Source organism: Mauremys reevesii, linkage group 2 (genome assembly GCF_016161935.1).
Source record: "Mauremys reevesii isolate NIE-2019 linkage group 2, ASM1616193v1, whole genome shotgun sequence".
Classification (NCBI taxonomy): Eukaryota; Metazoa; Chordata; order Testudines; family Geoemydidae; genus Mauremys; species Mauremys reevesii.
Genome location: NC_052624.1, coordinates 110444336 through 110464845, shown reverse-complemented (window position 1 = coordinate 110464845; position 20510 = coordinate 110444336). Strand labels below are relative to the sequence as shown.

Below are 20510 nucleotides of genomic sequence, written 5' to 3'. Positions count from 1 at the left end.
CTACTATATAACCCCTGAAGAAGAAAAAGTTGTTATGCCGACTCAGCCTATTAAAAACTTGAGGTTTCATGGTGATGAACGTAGAAGGGGTAGCAATACATTAAAGAAGATGAAGAAGTCTTAAAATCAGGTTTGACAATGACTGCTATGCCTACATTCACAATTTTTTTTAAAAAGCTAACCTGGGGAGTGTTTCAGTGGAGGGCATGAGAACGCAGTTGAGTGAGCAATCAGAATACAAGCAATGGCAAGGAAACCAAGTAGTCACTGTCTGCATCATAGGAATCAATGATGAAACATCCAATCTTGTTTCTAAATAAGTTGCTTACACAATGGAGTTAACAGAAGTAATAAATCAGGGAGTTAAATATCACAGTTGACTTGTGCAGGCAGCAGTGAAATATGCAAATGACTAACTAACAATGAAGGAAAAGTCAAAGTAATTAACAAATATAAACAGAACAACAAACATCACAGTCATAAGAACAAATGAATATTTGAGATGGGAGTAGTTGACTGGGGAAGGGGGTGGATGACATGAAAATTGAGCTGCAAACAATTAACTTACATCCCCAAGATTTCCTGTAAATGTTAGCCAATTTAGTAAAGCGCAAGAAAAAAGTTACTCATCAGGTAATGCACTATGATAACATATTGAAAACTGAGCACTAAATGCAACTTCAGGACCTTCACTCCTCAGGCTGGATGGGGCTGGGAGCAATGCTAAACCTTGAAGTTTTTTATGGGGGGAGGTATTAATATAAGCTACTGCCAAACACCCCATTGCAATCAACATGAGAATGTAGGGCAGATGGCTAAAAAAAAGATTGGGACTCAAAATGAAGGAGTTAATGCATACTCACACTTCTGGGACCTAAAGTCCTTTGGGCATATCACACTTGAGTTGCTGGGGAGAGTTCATATTTTGGATACTTGAAGCCCCTTCTGAGAAAGAAAAAATATGTGTAACTTGGTCTCACTTTCTAGAGCTGCTATAAATCTCGCCTGAATTTTTATTGTGACCCCATATTCTACAGCTTTTATATTAGCCCTAAATATTTGGTTCAGGCCAAGTATGTTTTGAAACTTATATGGCTCCAATTGTCAACAACAGGACATGACATTCCCAGTTCAGAAAGGGACTCAAATATTTTTAATGACTGTCTGGTACAAGGTTATGGAAAAAAATAGAAATTTGTTTAATGGTCTACTTCTTAGATGCTCTTTAAGAGGAAAAATACTCTAATCTCATTTGTAAAGTACTTCATTATAAAAACATTCCAAAGTGCTGTAAGATTATAAATGAGCTCAAAATGTTGGGGGTGATGAGGTAAAAGGAGGGTGGCTGTCATAGTTAAGAGTTCTCTCCCAAAAGTTTGTACCCTGCCTGTACAAAACTGAACTAAATCAATTTCAACTTGTGCAGCAGTGTTGACGTAGTTTGGAAGATAAAACCCTTTGTTTAAGTATTTTAAATGAAAGTCATGAAGTACATCGCTGCCTTCCATTTGTTAAATTAAGAGACTGTTTAATGCATTTCCCTTATTGTAGTTTGCATGCTTTGAGGACTCAAGTAATGTGTATATTAAAGGGATGGATAAATTGCTATCTTTTAAATGATCAATTAACATCAGTACAAATTACATCATAGATAAAATATATGAAAGAAAGTAATTGAAACAAATTAGCTTCCATTTAAATAGCCATGTGGGCTAAGGAATCAGATGCATAAATTTAGACTTTCCTTCTGGCTAAACCTTGCCTCTTGGATGTTTGTACATTGCACCCATTAAAGTTACCAGGAGACTCATGCTTGCATCTGAGGTCAAAATTTGCACCATACAACATTTGGCATTTACTCGAGTGTAAATTCTGCACACATCTCCACTGAGTGGAGCTGTAATATTTTTATTTTTTCTATCTGTCTTTGTATTTGTCCTCTTCTCCTGCCCATGTTTCAGTGCCAGAGGTGGCAGTAAAGCTGAAGGTAGTTTACTGTGTTTAGTTAGTATTCATTACTATACTATAATCAATAGCTTATAACTGATGTGACTGATCATTAATATTTTTACTCATTCTTTTTTTTTGTTACACAGAGTCAGTACAAGTTCGTGTGTGAAGCTATTCTTCGTGTTTACAAAGAAGGATTAGTTCGACCACTGGATTCCAGTTAGTACAGCTGTGAAAGGATTAATTTCATCTTCTAAAAACACTGGTTGTCATAAAGCCAGGGTCTCATTTCTGTAGGTGACTAGAGAACTCATCAAAATCCCATGGGAAGTCAGATGAGCACATTTGAGCTGTGGCACTTTAAATTTCCATAGACGATTACTAAATCTTGTACAGTATATAGAAGAAATTTATATATGTATATGAGAGCAGTTGTGCATAATATGCATTATATACATATTGAAAAGAAATAATCAAGGAAACTTTAGTACATAACCTGCATCTTTTACTGCTGCAAAAACAAGTTTTCCTCTAGAATTTACTTTAACCCTGGTGTTTACCATTCTAAAATACAAAAGGAAAATCAGCAGTATTAATAAAAAAAAAGTGGCCCAGTTAATGAGGTATTGAGTGTCTTCATCTCCTATTGAAGTCCATGGGAGTTGAATGCTAAACACCTTGCAAGATTGGGACCAAAATATTGATATACAAAGTAGAGTTGGTCATATTATTTGGTTCCTGGAGGTTTGTCAAACAGTTTACATAAATAGAATGCCAAGGGCTAAACCCTAAACATGTCCATTAAGAGCCGGAGCAATTAAAGAATTAACTCCCATCAACCTGATTGCAAATATGCCAGTTATACTAATTTATATTAAAAAATCAAACATAGCATACCTGACACGCAAACTAATGCTGCTTTGCAGGTTTTACTGAGATCTTCCACAGCTTGAATTTTCCATTTTCTTGACCTTTCAGTAGTTTACCTATTTCCCGTAGTCTCTTCTGCTCTACTCCTTTGCACCCTAATATGGTACTTACTTAATTTCACTATGTTTTCTTGTGGTTTTTCTCTTTATAGACTGAAAACATTTAAACTAAAGGTTTAAGTCTCATTTATCTTTGTTTCCCAGTGTATTTATTAGTTCTCACATGCAGGAGTGGACTAATATTGCACACCAACTGCTAAATGGCTTACTATAAATGCAAACTGGCCCAATCCAGTGTCAGAAAAAATGTACTACTGAACCTATTAAACATGTTGCTGCTAATTCAAGGTGTAAAACTTGCAAGGACACAGAGGCTACTAGTGTTCAGATGATAAAACATTGACTTCATTGCCATTCAATAGAAATCTTATTCTAATTCAGTGGAATGCAGTAGTGTGAGGTGCCTCTTTCATGTTTCTTTCCTTTGTATAAATGAAATTAAGTTCATATGAAGACTTCTACATAAAGAGAGAGAATTTGTGCATTGCTAAATAATTCACCCTAAGGTACAATGGTCTCAGTTTCATTTCAAAGGGGAGAATTGGACTTTCTGAACAATATAACCACAATTGTATGACATTAATTTATTCTGAATACACTTTTTGATTGTCCTAGATAATTCTGCATTTGTGAATAGTGTGTTAATTTTTTTAAAAATGTTCTATGAGATTGTATATAATTCTGTTATTTAAACATTCGTTCTAAATAAGGGAAGTTGTCTAAAATTTATATTGGGCATATAAGCCAGATGTTTATATGTGTGTAAAAAAAAATCTAATTTTCTCCTAATATACATAAATATATATATATATATACATACACACACACACACACACACACACACACATGCATTTTAGAACTATAATTTGTATTATGAATGCTATCATTTGTATTTGACAACAGATTATTTTATAGAAACTACTACACCTGGATATGCCGCAATCTTTGATGACATCCAAGAGACTTTTTTTTTCAGAAGATGGTTTGAAAGCAGGTGTAGTTCATTCTAGATCACTCACCCTTCTGTTGTGCAGATTGGTCCCTTCTTGGAGATTACATCATTAGTCGTAGTTGCTGGGGGAGAGGTTTTTGGTACTTTTCTTTAGTCAAGACGTTCATGCTAGTCAGAACAAATGGGGTTATATGGCAGCCTAACTAATGTGTATTGGTTGAAGAGTGAGTAGTTTTTGATATTCTTTCAAATATGCTATTCAAATTTAGCTTGAATTGGTGCTTGTCATATATTGAACCACTATTATCTGGTGGATTAGGCATGGACTAGAATTAAAAAGAGTAGTTCTAGCCCAGATTCTGATACTATTTTGCTTTGACTGTGGCAAGTCATTTAACCCCTCTGTGCCTCAGTTATCCCATATATAAAATGGGACTGCTCGTGCTTATTACCTTTGTAAAGCACTTTGGAAAAAACACATGAAAAAGTGCTATATGTGTGCAAATTATCTATTATTATTATTATCCTTATAATACAAAACTTTTAGGTGTTAAAAATTGTTGCTGCTGCTATACTGGAAATTTGGTCAACTGCAGAAGGCTCAAAGCACTAACGGAGCCATATCTCCCATCTGATTCACTGTCAGGAGGTTTCCTTTTATGTCTTTAGTCCCCTTTGCATCCGATCAGCACTTTCAGAAGTAGCACTGCCTCCTCCCCCAGCCCCAGCCTCCAGGTCCTTGAGAAGAAGTGCTGCTTACAATTCCTCTTACTGGCAATTGATAGTGTGACTGGAGCCAAAACAGAAGTGGAGAAAAGAGTATAAGAGAACAGCATGAGAACTTTTAGAGACTCCCTTGTGGTATACATTTGATTCCTTAAACTATTTCATTATTTTTAACTTACTTGTGTTCCAGGAGGTTAATGTGGTTTTGCCACTAGTCATGCTCCTCTTTATTGTGTCAACCATATAACGTACTTACCAAAATGCAATAAGTTTCTTCCAGTACTTAACTCCAGTATCTTCCAGCAGTTCTGTACAGCTTTGCCTTATACGTTAATGTCCATGTAATGTTAAGAATGTAATCAGATTTTACTATATGAAGCTTTTCCTTTTTGAGATGGATATATCTAGAGAAAAGAATGGATTTTTATTTTGAATTTCTTCAATTAATACTTGGATTCTCAGAGAACATATAAGGCACTGATACCTGCTGTAGCATTAACTTGAAATAGCTGTTTAAAAAGACAATTTGATAATATCTGTAATTAGTCTATACTTTTTAAGATCAAAAGAGTAAATCTTAATTTGAAAATTTACCAGTACTTTGTCTACTACTATTTCACAGTCTTGCTGGGTTTTGCACATGTACAGTGAGCCTTTTTTTTTCCTTTTCTTTTTTCTTTTTTTTTTAGTGCCCGACATGGACCTTTGGGGAATGAATGCCTTCCTTTTATCGAATAATGTGTGGTGATTTTGCACGGGGTTATAAAACCTTAAAATTTGATCTTGCAACAGAAGCATAATAAATGAAAAGTCTTTTCAACTCTGATGTTTTTGTCACAACTGAATAAATTTAAGCAAGATGTGTGGGTAATTATATATGCATATAATAGTTACTTGATTATTAGTATGAGTTAGGCTCTTAACCCCTAAAATACTTACTTGCCAGGGTGGAGTAGACAAGTAAAAGGAGATGCTATGAAGTCAAGAGTCCATATAAACCAACAGAAGCATGCTTACCTCATTTTTTCTTGTTAGTATGCAGTCTATTAATTAAAACAGTATAGTACTCAAAATTCATAGCTTGGGAAAAATAGGCTTTATGTATTCTTGTCCACTGGAAAAAGTACTAATATTTATTCTTCTGAAGTAAGAAAGGTAAACTTTAAACCAAAGTAGCTTTATATTTGCTACTCGAGTAAACCAAAATGCCTGTTACAAGTGTCTCCGGAATTTTGTCAAAGGAGCACTACAGAGCCCTGCATGTGATGTTCCATAGCTGTAGTAAGAGTGGCAGATTTTACCATATTTTGAAAATAAAAATGGTGCCATACACCCAATTATGCCTTTAGTATATTATGTCTAATCCAGTTAAAATACAACCAAAAAGAAAAGAGAGCTAAGATTACATACTTGTTATATAGTACTAGTTAGGCAGGCCATAAATATACCATATTGCACTTGTGGGATTGTGCCAAAATATCCCCACAAATTCTTTGATTTTGTTGGCAGTAGCCTTGCCATTAGAGCTTTGTACTCAATTATGTGTAATTAAAACGTACCTTAATTGTTCAACAATATATTTGATCGTACATCTGATTTCTCTTACCATACATCTAATTTTTTGCTTTCTACGAAATATTCAGTACATTGTTTTGAAATAACAGAAGTGCTGAAACAGTACTGAATGGTATGTTTGTTTTATTCCAAATGTAATAATTTAATAATTAACCAACAAGAAAAAATGGTATTCCTAGTAGGTGGTGTCCTTATGTGCCAAAATGAAAATGTTAAAATAAAACAGGTGTCCACTAACTAAAAACCCTGCTTTAAAGGCCTGCTGGGTTCACACTTGATCAAGTTAAAAATAATCAAAATAGTGCAACTAAAACATTAATATGATCCTCCTCAAACTTTCTTAACGATGGTGTTATTCTGAAATGTCCTTAAATAAAGCATTTAGAGGGAAATTGATTTTATTCATTCACATAAAGACTTTCTAGAAATAATGTGCAATAGGAAATGTTTATATTTCCATTGTTAACCCTACAATTATTCTAATTGTTTAAAAGCTTGTATTAATTGAAACTATATAGAAGCTAAAGTTGTTTCATGAAACACTTTTGTTCAAAAGGAATTGAAAGCCAGGTGAATCATTAATTCATTATTTAAAACATAATGTTTTGATTAAATGTGTTCTCTTGCATGTAGGATCTGACACTGATAGTGTTAGAACACATTCACCTAAGATGGTTTAACAATAGCATTATATCAATGGACTAAGCATGATAATTTTATGTTATATGATTGGTTTCAATCTTCAACATATTTCTTTTTCCAATCATGCAGTTGCACAGTACAGTAGACTTCCATATAAGAATGGTTATACTAGCTCAGACCAATGGTCCAGCTAGCCCAGAATCCTGTCTTCTGACAGCCCAGATGCTTCATAAGGAGTGAACAGAACAGGGCAATTATCGAATGATCCATCCAATTTCATTCAGTCCCAGATTCTAGCAGTCAGAGCTTTAGGGACACCCAGGACATGCAATCTCTGAATATCTTGGCTAATAGCCATTGAACTTCATGAACTTATCTAATTCTTTCCCCTGGCAACAAATTCCACAGATGAACTGTAACTTATGGGAAGTAGTACCTCCTTATGTTTGTTTTTAAACCTGCTGCCCGTTAATTTCATTGGGTGACCCCTGGTTCCTGTGTTATGTGAAGGGGTAAATAACATTTCCTTATTTACTTTCTCCACACCAGTCATGATTTTATAAACCTCTATCATATCCCTCCCCGGGCATTGGGGGAAAGGGTAGAGTGGGGGTGGGGCCTGGGCAGGGTGGGGGGAGCACCCGCCAGGATATTAGAAACCTCTCCCCGTTAGTTGTCTCTTTTCTAAGATGAATAGTCTCAGTCTCAGTCTTTTTAATCTCTTCTCCTATGGAAGTTGTTCCATCCCCCTAGACATTTTTGTTGCACTTCTGTGTACTTTTTCCAATTCTATATATCTTTTTTTAGATGGGGTGACTAGAACTGCACACAGTATTCAAGATGTGGGCGTACAATGGATTTATTTAGTGACATTATGATATTTTCTGTCTTACTATCTATCACTTTCCTAATGGTCCCTAACATTCTGTTAGCTTTTTTGACTGCTGCTGAACATCGAACAGATGTTTTCAGAGAACTGTCCATGACAACTCCAAGATCTTGTTCTGAATGGTCACAGCTAATTTAGGACCCTGATTTTTTATGTACAATTGGGATTATTTTCTCCAACGTGCATTACTTTGCATTTATCAACATTGAATTTTGTCTGCCATTTTCTTGCCCAGTCACCCAGTTTTGTGAGATCCCTTTGTAACTCTTCTCAGTCAGCTTTGGACTTGGACTATCTTGAGTAATTTAGTCTTGTCTGCAAAGTTTGTCACCTCACTTTTTACCCCCCTTTTCAGATTATTTATGAATATGTTGAACAGCACAGGTCCCAGTACAGATCCTTGTGGGACCGCTCTATTCATCTCTCCAATGTGAAAATTGACCATTTATTCTTAACTTTTGTTGCCTATCTTTTAACCAGTTACTGGTCCATGAGAGGACCTTCCCTCTAATCCCATGACTGATGGTGTTGGACTTTGTCAAAGGCTTTCTGAAAATCCATACACTATATCAACTGGATCACCCTTGTTCACATGCTTGCTGACCCCCTCAAAGAATTCTAATAAATTGGTGAGGCATGATTTTCCTTTACAAAAGCTGTGTTGACTCTTCCCCAGCATAGCATGTTCATCTGTGTGTCTGATAATTCTGTTCTTTACTACAGTTTCAACCAATTTGCCTGGTACTGAAGTTAGGCTTACTGGCCTGTAATGGCCAGAATTGCTTCTGGAGCCTTTTTTAAAAATCGGTGTTATATTAGCTATCTGCCAGTCATCTGGTACAAAAGCTGATTTGAGAGGTTACATACCACAGTTAGTAATTCTGCAATTTCACATCTGAGTTCCTTCAGAACTCTTCATTGAATTCCATCTTGTCCTGTTGAGTTATTCCTGTTTCATTTATTAATTTGTTCCAAAACCACCTCTGTTGACACCTCAATCTGGGACAGTTCCTCAGATTTGTCTCCTAAAAAGAATGGCTCAGGTGTGGGAATCTCCCTAACATCCTCTGCAGTCAAGACTGATGCAAAAAATTAATTTAGCTTTTCTGCAATGGCCTAGTCTTCCTTGAGTGCTCCTTTAGCTCTTTGATCGTCCAATGACCCCACTCATTGTTTGGCAGGCTTCTTTCTTCTAATGAACTTTAAAAATGTACAATACATTATATCCACAAGCAATAGGATTTGCCATATTTCAGAGTTGTGGATTTTTGCAATAAACAAATCCTTAGTTGTTTGTGCAGTGCACTGATGTGCTTTTAAGTTTTTCCTTACTGGAAATACTAGTTCAAGATGTGTAAGACAAGTATATATTATAATTTGCACCATCCATTTTGCATAGCTGAACTTTCTGTAGCTAAGTAGCTTCTTAGCTTCTAAGCAGGGATACTTTGTAGCTAAGTAGTTTCTTAGCTTCTAAGGCTAGCTATTTTTTTAACTGAACAAACTTTCCTTAAATATTAAGAACACTTTGAACTCAAACTGCACGTGTGAACTGCTCTGTACTAAGATAAGGAAAAGGGGAGGGGGAATGGGTAGAATAGGAATTCAGTGAATTCCAGAAAGTGGTAGCCATTAGTGCTGCATGTTTCATTTATAATATAGTAAAGGCTCCACTAAATATTTCCAAAGAGATACCCAGTAAACTGTACTTTAACAATGGCCTGCCAAAAATATATATATATTGAACTTGTGCCCCTTTGTGTTTCCCTGGTTTTGCTTAAGACTTTTTGGAGGAGTCTCAGATTATATTTTTTACTCGCTGTTAGAGCTGAATTGAAGGAATTATGGTTTTGAATCTTCCTTTATCCAAAATATTAATTTATCATTTAAGTTAAATAGGTGTTAACATAAGCGGCAAGAGTTTGACTAAAATTTCTTTTCAGTTTTCGGTTGCTCAGCTTTCACTGCCTTAATTCTTGTGATGTGAGCATTTCAGTAGTTCTCTAGTCATCGTTGGTTCTGTCCACACTACAGACATTTTTTTCAAGTTTCCCATTGTTGCTAAAGCCAATTCAGCTTTACCAGTGTTAGCAGCGTTAGTACCCCTTGTACAGACAAATTAACAGTTGCCATCTTTTTTTTGAACACCATATTGTTTATATTTGCTGCAAGTAGAGTTAGATGGTGCTTAAGTCTGCCTACGTTAGAACTCTTAGCATTTGCTTTAGTTCTGCTGGTGTCAGCAAAGTGGGAATTATTTGAAAAAGCCGGGGGGGGGGGGGGAATTCTTTTTAGGGCAGTCAAGACCTGAATTTCTGACTTAATAAATGAGCACAACAAATTCTTTAAAAAGAAAAGTCTTAATTAAAACATGATAAAAAAGTGAAAAAGACACTAGTCCCATTTTTTTTATTTTCCTTTAAAATGTTTTTATATATGTTATTTCTGTAGGAATGAACAGAGACCAATTTTCCTACTTAATAGAAAATCCTGTTCATCACGTTTTTTCCTATTGAAGTTGACCTATGAAGGATATAGTAAAGTGGGCTTGTGCCCTTTGTGGCTTAATGATGTGTAAAAAAGGCCTGAAAGTTGTATTTCTTAAAAAAAAAAAAAAAAAGTTGATGATTGTTTTGTTTTCTGCTTATTTTTACATTATGAATTCCTTGGAAAAGTCCATGGTGACTAAAGAACTTGTAAAGTTATGACATCATAAATGTTGAGGACTTGAGAAGGGAAGGGATTGTTAGCCAAACAGCTGCCTACCACATAATACCAATGAACATTTTGGGGAAAGGATGTCTTTCCTAAATAATCAATCTCCAGCCTTTTACTTTAGGTGAGAACGCTCACAGCACACTTGCTGTCAGACCTTCAAGAAGTCCTCTGGAAAAGAACTGATTTGACATCCCTGATATTTCTAATATTGTTGGGGAGGGGGGAGCAGCCCACTCTTTCAGGTCTTCAAGTGAGCAAACATTATTCATTTAAAATCCTTTGTAGATCACCTTCAAGTTTTACCCAGAGAAATTAGGTAGCATTCTATCCAAGAGGAGGAAAACTGACTAAATCCTGTCTAGGAAAGAAAGTTCAAAATACCTGAGTGTCAGCTTAGGTAAATTTTAGTTTTCCTCTAGTAAGTGATAGTTTGGCAAAGTAGCAGTTGACTCTCATTATCAATCAGTGCCCACCCTTCTGATTCAAGGCTTCATTTACTTAAATGATGGTCTGTTGTTAAATTTGTTCTTTTCCTAATTTCCAATAGAAATTGAGTTACTGTCGTGAGGATGACGAGGAAGGGAGTTAGTATACACACTCAAATGTAAATATCAAATCCAGGTTTCACAAAATAAATGGCAAACATTAATGCGTGCATTCCAGATTTCTGTAGCGAGTAGTAACCATAATTATCTGTTTCTGCACTTTGTCCATGTAACATGAATAGAGACAGAGAGAAAGACAAGAAAAATGGAGCAGATGATTTTACCAAAGCTTTAAGATGTAATAAGTATACATTAGGATAAATGTGTTATTAAAAGTTGGCCTTTGTTTTGTTTGACATGTCCTGTTCTTTCTATTACTGGAATAAAATATATGAGACTTGGGAAAGCCAGGAATTTGACAAGCAACTTGAAAAGTCTCCATTATTTCAATGACTAAATTTATATTTTTATATATGTTCAGGTAGAGTTTTTATCTGAGATGTAGACAAAGCATGTAAAATAGTACATGTTTAATGATTCTGGCTATTTTTTGTTAATGGTTGTGTCTGTGCCACTGAGTAATGTCTTCTTTTGAGAGCTTAGCTGCCAGTGCATAAAAGGAGTAAAAGATTTGATGTGTTAGAGGGTGGGGGGAGAAAGGGAGGAGAAAGGGAGTTAATTCTGTATCCTTAACTGTGCTTGTCTTTTAAATGATTTAAAATGTAAATTGATGTTAATATTTCAAAGCTTAATTTATTGTTCAGAAATGTAGACACACTTCTTCCTGAAATGAATGTAACATTTTTCTTTTTTATTTTTATAGGAATAAAATATTGGTTAATATTTTCAGTATAATTTCCTTGGGTTATTGGAACTGTTCTGAACACAATATTATGGCCACCACTTATGTTATTGGTTAAAGGCTATTGATGAAATAAAGCATTTTGGGTTATCTTTTTGTAGTCACTTTATTCCAGAAAAAAATCTTGAGGAGTACTATTAAAGCATAGGTTACTCACTTTTTTATCTGATAAACCATAATGAAAATTGAATATGGTTGCAGCCAGAATTCATGTTAGTATAAAAACATCTAAAGCTCCTCAACATGACCTGCAAATTGGCCTCAGTTCTTTTCAAAAGGCTCGAAAACCACTGGATTCTCATCTCCATGCCTGTGTAACCTCCCTATTAACAATGTTAACATCATAGTTTTGCGACACGGGTATGTCCACTAGCAATAGGACTAAATATGCCAATGTACTCCTCATACCCCACCAAATTGTCAGTCACTAATTCCCAGTCTATACTAGGAAATTAGGTTAATAGGCACTGAGTTTCTAATATCCTGGAGGGTGCTTTCCCCGCTCTGTCCAGGCTTCGCCCCACTCCACCCTGCCTCTTCCCACGCAGTTCCTCCCCCGAGCGTGCTGCACCCTCCCTCCTACCTCCCAGTGCCTCCTAATGCCATGAAATAGCTGATCTGTAGCAGGAGGGACGGGAGGGGAAGGCACTGATCTGTGGCAGGAGGTTGGGGAGGGGAAGGTACTGATCTGTGGGGCCGTAGGTGGATAGGAGGCGCTGGGGGAAAGGGGAAGGTTCTGATGGGGGGGCTGAGTACCCACAATTTTTTTCCTGTGGATGCTCCAGCCCCGGAGCACCCACGAAGTTGGCACCTATGATTAGGTTGATATAATTACATCACTATGGGCTGTGAAAAAGCCACTCTCCTGAACAACACAGTTAAACCAACCTAACCCCTGATGTAGACAGAGTTAGGTCGACAGAATTCTGTTGACCCAGCTACCTCCTCTTGGAGAGGTGGTGTATACACCAACAGGAAGGTAGTATTTTCACTGGAGAACTGCAGCAGTTTCAAGTGTAGACAAGCCCTAACAATCTTGGATATATTTGAACAAGTGACTTTGGTGTCCCTTTTTGGCCCTAAACAAATACTTTGAGCTTATGTAGTCTTTCTGAATGCTCTATTAAAACTGCATAATGAATTGCTAAAATCTGTGAAGACAAAACAGTTTATTGTCCTTTCCACATAACTCCTGGGTCATTAATAGTTAATACACATGGAACTGATCAACCTTAACATTTGTTCAAAATTAATTTAGATATAAATGTGTGTTCCCCTTCTAGCTTCATAGATAAAAAATATGCTGCTTCCTGGGCCACACATATTCCAAAAACCTGTGTGTGATGGCTTCAAAGCCGGCCGACTTTTTATGCATGGCAGTCAGTCTGGATCGAAACTATACATCCTCCGTAGGGTGTGAAGACTTGGTTCCATGCACAGCATTGCAATCAGCTTTACATGCATAATTTACATTTCTTTGAAGCTTCCAGTTGTAATATGCATTTTCTCAGATGCTAGACTGATTGTATAAGTTAAGTTCTTTTGCACAGGGTCATCAAGACTGTATGAAATGCTTTTCTGCGTCTATGTTTTTAGTTTCTGAGAACTGGTGCTATAACCACATCTATTCTCTGATCAGAATTTCTCAGAAATGACTTCTTTGCAGCATGACCTCTGACCTTTTATTAGAGAAGACTTACTAATTTCTGTTTAATATATAGGATCCTCTATAGCATCCATCATCCTAATGTCTATAGTCCATTTCCACCTTGAATGAAGATACAAGATTTCATTCTGATCCCAAATTACTTCCAATCAGCCTTACTTAGATTCACTCTTTGCACTGTTTCCAGTGATTCAGTATCAGTTAGAAAAAGTAGCACATACAGTTGCTTTGCTTGCCTTCTCAATATTAACATTAGAGAGTCATGTCACAGCAATTTGCTCCTATGTTTCACACCGTTGTTAACTAACTAGCTCACTGTGCTAGTTGAGACCAAAGAGCAGGCAACATTCTCTAGCAGCTATTTCTTTCACCCAGACAGGATTACATCCTCCTTATGAACCGCTGATCCATATCCAGTGAGTAAAGATAATAAGGCATTGTAGCTGCATTCAGGGGTGGCAGGTTTATAGAAATTTTGGTGGTGCCCAGAACCCCCCCACACACACACTCTGCCCCCCACCTGCCTAAGGCTCTGGGAGGGAGTTTGGGTTGGCGGGGGAGGTCTGCGGGGGAGGCCTTGAGCTGGGGCAGGCCAGGGATTGGGGTACAGGGTCTGGGAGGGAGTTTGGGTGCAGGAGGAGTGCGAGGTTGGGCTCAGGGAGTGAGTTTGGGTGGCGGAAGGGGTCTGGAGTACAGGATCTGGGACGGAATTTGGGTGCTGGGTGCAGGCTCTGGGGGTGCAAGAGGAGGTGAGGGGTGCAGGCTGTGGGGTGGAGTTTGGGTGTAGGCTCTGGGCTGGGGCAAGGGGTGGGTGGGCAGGTGGGGGTGAGGGGCGCAGGCTCGGAGGGAGTTTGGTGCAGGCTCTGGGAGGGAGTTTGGGGGCAGGAGAGGGTGTGTGGGAATGGGGTGGGAGTGCAGGCTCTGGGCTGGGACGGGGTGGGGTTCAGGCTCTGGGAGGGAGTTTGGGGTGGTGTGTGGAAAGAGGGGGTGCAGGTTCTGGGAGGGGGTGCAGGGTTGAAGGCTGTGGGGTGGGGATGGGTTTATGATGCAGGAGGGGGCTCAGGGCTAGGGCAGAGGGTTAGGGTGCGGGGGGTGAGGGCTCGGGCTGGGTATGAGGGGTTTGGGGTGTGGGAGAGGCTCAGGGCTGGGGCAGAGGGTTGGGGTGTGGGGGCTGCAGGCTGGGGATGAGTTTGGGGTGCAGGCAGGCTACCCTGGGGCTGGGGCCAGAAAGGAGAACTCCCCCCAGCCCTCTCCCTGCCAGCAGCAGCAATCTCCAGGGGAGGGGTCCCCCCAGCAGCACACTCACCTCGCAACACTGTCACTGCATGTACTCCTAGGGCCTCTCTGAGGCCCCCTCGCCTCCCCTGTTGTGGATGCCGGGGTGGGGGCTGCCATCACATGTGCACCTCCTCCCCTGCTGCTGCCCCTGACTGTAGCCTCGGTGGGGGATGGGGCTGCCCCTTGCCCAGCGTAGGGCAGGAACAATGACTGTGGATGGAGGAGCCCTGTGCTGGTGGAGGGTCCTGCCAGAAAAGGAAAAGGTCTGAGGCGGAAGAGCAGGGTAAGGGCAGCCTGCCCTGCCACTATTGAAGAGGGGGGCACTAGGACCCTGCAGCGGCAGTTGATGCGGGGAGCCAGCAGAGCGGAGTCAGCGGGGAGGTGCGTGGGGGCAGCAAGTAGGGGTTGGGGGACACTTGAGGGAGGCATGTGGGGGTGGCAGGTGGGGCCAGGGGAAAGTCCCAGCCCCAAACATTGGTGGAGCCGGGCCCCTGGACCCTGAATATTGCTGAAGCCCAGGCACCACAGCGCCATACAACTCACCTGGCTTCACCTGTGGATAGAAAATACCCTAAAGATTAGGCTGAATTTCCAAATTAGGGTAGTTTGGGACTGGACAAAGCCTATCTGCTTCATTAAACTATTATAGAACCAGACTCTGTCTAGACCTTATGCAGAGAACATAGTTCTGGAAGGGAGTTTGTGTGATGATTTGGGGAATATCTATGTACAATTTACAAATTCTGGTTGATGTTATTAGGGAATGCCTCTCTGACTGCAGAAACTACTATTTGACAAGCCCTCTAGCACACACCCACCAGGCCAGGGACAATGGAGAGTCGTTAAAGAATGAGGACTGCTCAGCATTGAATAATGGGTATGCTAAGGTGTTGGGAAACCAGTTCAACCAAGCATCAATGCAGAGGCCTAGTGAAGTGGAGAGAGTGGAAAATTTCCAAACAGGATAGAGAGGCCAAAGTGACAAAACAGCAGGGGTTTAGGAAGGACACAGGGAGGGACAGGAACTTTTAGAGGGACAGGAAGCTTTTTTGGGCAGGAGGGGGAAAGAGATGGGCATGCTTTTGTAGTGGGGAGTGGTGTGAAATGAGCCTGGTTTGGCTGCCAGGATCAACCAAATTCAAAGCAAGCTGTTCTGGAGAGGGAAAGGGACAAGGCGTGCATGCATTGCAGGAGGAGGAGCCGGGACATCCCCTCGTAGAGGACTCTAACCTGTGACCAAAGAACGCTCCAGAATGGTGAGTAAACTGAGGCAGGGAGATGTGTGTAGGGATCATCATTTTTGCCTAGATCTGTGTATTTCTTATGTTACTAAGTAAAGAAAAATGGCATTTTAGAATCCTTTGCAAAGTCTGTGTGTGTGTTTTGTTGTGCCATAGAGGTAAACTGTAAACCCAGAGCATCCACACAGCTGGAGTTCTGGAAGAGGGTGTGATGGGATCCCCCGGGGTGCAACCTGGGACTGTGGGACCGTTGTGCCCCCTGAATTCTCTGTAGCCTGGGCTCTCTCTCACAATGCCTTGCTTGGGGAGCACAAGTCCAGGCATGTATGGGGGGTATTGCTGAGTCTCTCCAGGCAAGGTTAAGCAATTCCTCTCCGGGCAAGGTTAAGCCTGGGCATTGGTTACTTTCCTTGCTGTTGCCTCTGGGGAGCTAATATCTGGCTGATTCCCCAGCTTACAGAATGTTTGTGACACCACCATACAACACAATTCTCATAACTTCATATGCATTAATGATACACATATGTGGATGGAGAAATGACGTTCAGCAGATCATAACCTTTCCCCTGATACCTTAGAAGGCATGCTTTATATGTGAGATCACAATTATATGAAAATAAGGAATAAGGGGGTTACAGCACGCTCCCCCAAGGTATAGAATGTCTCAGAGGGTGTGTTTAAACTACAGGGGAGGCCAAGAGCTCAGCACTGGTCCTTGAGGGAAAGCAATTGGACCTTGGGGTTGGAGCACTCAGAAGAGGGTGCTAGACAGATAATCTGCAGCCTGAGGTTGTGCCTAGAGACCCCAAGCTAAAGGCAGTGTCTGGGCTTTGTTGAGACTCCGGAGACTTAAAGCACATGAGATTCAGCATTTGGATCCCTCACAGCAATGTGGTGAGTGACCAGGCCTTAAAAGTCCAGTCGGCGGTGCAGAGTGGGCTTGGGGCTAAGGCAGGCTCTCTACCTGCCCTAGCTCCCTGCTGCTCCTGGAAGTAGGCGCTGGGGCAGCTCAGGACTTGGAGGCTCCGTGTACTGCCCCCATCCCGAGTGTCAGCACCCCAACCCTGGCCCAGCCCAGAGTCCCTCCTGCATCCGCAAACCCCTCATCCCTGGCCCCACCCCACAGCCAGAGCCCATAGCCCCTCTTCCCCAGCCCAGAGCCCACACCCCAACCCACTGCCCCAGCCTAGTGAAAGTGTGTCATAGGTTTTCTTCCCCACTTGGAGCTGTTGGGTTCCAAGATGGGGACCTGCATGGACTTCTCTAAACTAAAATTCTAGTTTAGATCTACTACGCTGCCACCAGCTAGGTTTTTAAGTGTCTAGCACACTCCCTGTTCCCCTGAACTTTCCCTGGGGAACACAGATTCAACCACCTTGAATCTCAGCACAAAGGGAAGCAGCCCACTTCCCCCCTCCCTCTCTCCTAGCCACTCTGGAGAGATACACACCGATTCAACTCTGTGAATCAACCTCAGGAGGAACTCATTCTTCCCCCCTCCCCTTCCCTTGAATCTCCACACGAGAAGGAATTAACCAAGTCCAAAGAAAAGAAAATAATTTATTAAAAGAACAAAAAGAAAGTATACTATTTCTGTAATACCAGGATAGAACAATACACAGAGTCTAAATTATAAACCTGGAGAGAACTCCCCCTCCCGCTTTCTTTCTCAGTAAAAGCAAAGTACAGCAATAGAAATAAAGAGATTCCTTTAGCAAAACACACAATTGCCAATACAGAAATAAAAGTAAAAAAAATACTAGTTTGCCTTTTTAATACTCACTAGACTGAATAGATGAAAAATACTGCAGAAACCTGGGAGGACTTGATTAAGATGTCTGGACTCCCTTACCTCCCAAGAGAGACTCTCTCAAAACAAAGAACACAGAAAAAAAAACTTCCCTCCACAGAGATTTGAAATTATCTTGTCCCTGATTGGTCCTCTGGTCAGGTGGTCATCAGGTACTGCTTGTTAACCCAGTACAGGTAAAAGAGACCTTAACTAACTGTTTATGACAAAGTGAAAGGGGTGGGAAAGAGCGAGCAATGGAGGAAGGGGGGATGAAGTGAGCAGGGGATGGAGTCTCTGAGACGGGGCGGGGCATGAGGTGGGATGTTTGGTTTTATGTCATTAGAAAGTTGGCAATCCTAATTTTGACTAATATTGCAGTTCAGTCAAAACATGACAGTGCAGCATTCAGTACTCTGAACACAAGAGAAAATAAGTAAATTTACGATTCCCCATCAGTGGAACCAAGAGCCCTCCTCTGTGCCTTTGAACCCCATGTTGTGGTTAGCAGACTACAGTGTAACCTGAAGTATGGTCTCAAAGGATGAAGAAATGTTCTCTATGAATTATTTCTTAAACCAGCCTTCTACGCGGATTCAGAATACTACATTTTCCTTTTTATCTGTTCAAAAATAAAACTTGACTAGACCCAAGGAAATTAAATTCAAAATTGATACCTAATTAAATAATGAATGGCTTATACTCCTAGTACATGTGGACCCAGACTTTCAAGAATGCATGCATGCGTATAAGTATGTACACACTTTTGAAGATTTGGGCCATAATTCCCCAAATGAGTCCATTAAAAGAATTTCACTTTCCTTCAAGGCTGTCCACTCAAGTTAATGAATGTTTACAATTTTTTTTCCTTTTCTCCAGCAACTTTGATCTTATTAGGTGAGGGTTCTTCAAGGATTTTTAAAAACTTGATATCTCATGCTTTCTGAATGTTACATTAAATATTCAGTGATTAGTCAGAGCCTCCAAATGAAGAAGCATAAATCCAGTTTGACACCTTAGATAAATGAAAGCCAAAAAAAAAATAGGCAGTCTAAAATGGAGGAAAAGGTGGGGATACCAAGAATTTAAGTGACCGATTCTTTGTTGTTGTTGCTTGTCATTGTAATCTTAACCATGGAACAATATCTTGAGCGAAGTTGTGAACAAACCTATGTATAATGTTTTCATTATCTATATTCATGGCATTTGCTTTTGCACATTGCTGCAATATGCACATAGATTTGCTTGTTCAATTAACATTGTGAAATTATTTGCTTTATTGCCATCTATGTAAACATGTTTCCATTTTCTTATCATTATATCAAGGTTATCTAGATGCAGGACTTTTCTAATGCTAATCAGTTCTCTGAAGTTCCCCACATTCTAGGAAGTTTAGATTGGGTATGATAGAGAAAATTAAGTGTATTTTGATGTGGCAGTAATTGTGTTTTGCATATGCTGCCTAATGCATCATTCATGTCTTCCTTAATCAAACTGCCATTATTATAGTTTGTCATTTTATATCATCAATGTGCTTGATGCTGTACAAGCAATTATAAGAGACAATCCCTGCTCCAAGATGCTTTCAGACTAGTTCAGACAGAGATAAAACTGTTTAAGTATACGCAATCTATATGGTACAAACTCAAGTAGCACAGATATTTTGTGATTATGCACTGATGTTCCACATTTTTATCTTGTTTTCATACATTTTAGAGGTAAATGTTCTGGATGAACAAGCCAGTCACTTGAAAAATATTGTTATGTTGGAGGTTGGGTCTTTGATCCATGGGCAGTCACAAACCTCCTTGAAGCTGGTGGGGATGATAGCTGTCTTCCATTCAAGACAAATAAGGGAGAAATTATACGCCTTCAGTTTGTGATAGCTGAAACAGTAGAAGCTACTGCCCAAATCACAGATCATCATGTCAAGGCTGGAGTAGGAGTGGAACTGTGTGGTCTGAGGGGTTTTCCCTGGGGTCTGAATGCAAATGCAAGAGCTGGGTATTGTTTTGTAGAGCTTTTTGTGTTCATGAGTGATAAGCAGCCAGATGAAGATAGAACCAGACAAAGATTGTATTCAGAGTAGTTATTAATGGTCGGCTGTCAAACTGGGAGGGTGTCTCTAATGGGGTCCGGTACTAGTCAATATTTTTATTAATGACTTGGATAATGGAGTGGAGAATATGCTTATGAAATCTGCACATGATAACACACTCTGGGAGGGTTTGCAAGCACTTTGGAAGACTGGATTAGAATTCAAAACAACCTAGACAAATTGGAGAATTGGTCTGAATTCAACAAGATGAAATTTGGTAAAGACAAATGCAAAATACCTCATTTAGGAACGAAAAATCAAATGCACAACTACAAAATGAGCAATATTTGGCTAGGTTGTAATACTGTTGAAAAGGGTCTGGGGGTTATAGTTAATCACAAATTGAGTATTAGTCAACAATGTGATGCAGTTGCAAAAAAAAGTCCAATATCATTCTGGGGTGTCTTAGCAGGAGTATTGTATGTAAGACACAGGAAGGAGTACTGTATCCAATTGTAGGCACCACACTTTAGAAAAGATGTGGACAAACTGGGAAACATCCAGAGGATGTTTTAACAAAAATGATAAAATATTTAGGAAACCTGACCTATGAGGAAAGGTTACAAAAACTCAACATGTTTATGGGACAGGTTGGGTCACAGAGACCCTCTTGGGACTGTCACCCGACATGCTGAAACTACCTCTGAGCC

At 39.8% G+C, this 20510-nt stretch overlaps 1 protein-coding gene and 1 long non-coding RNA gene across 7 annotated transcripts in view; one reads left to right on the top strand and one right to left on the bottom strand.

Moving 5' to 3' along the window:
* Positions 1–7393, top strand: part of PTPN3 (protein tyrosine phosphatase non-receptor type 3) — a 326586-nt gene extending 319193 nt beyond the window's left edge. For 5 of the 6 annotated variants that reach the window (XM_039524865.1, XM_039524864.1, XM_039524866.1 and 2 more), the window contains 2 exons: positions 2097–2169; positions 5307–7393. In XM_039524865.1, coding sequence (XP_039380799.1) covers positions 2097–2169; positions 5307–5365 — 132 coding nt within the window. In that variant the 3' untranslated portion in view covers positions 5366–7393. Of the gene's footprint in view, positions 1–2096 lie in introns of all 6 variants that reach the window. The other variant, XM_039524869.1, reaches the window with a different exon arrangement.
* LOC120398003 lies at positions 3918–14887 on the bottom strand. The gene is made up of 3 exons (XR_005594129.1): positions 14761–14887; positions 4874–5021; positions 3918–4013 (listed from the first exon to the last, which is right to left on the bottom strand). It is a non-coding gene; the product is annotated as an uncharacterized LOC120398003 (long non-coding RNA).
* Positions 14888–20510: the final 5623 nt, after the last annotated feature.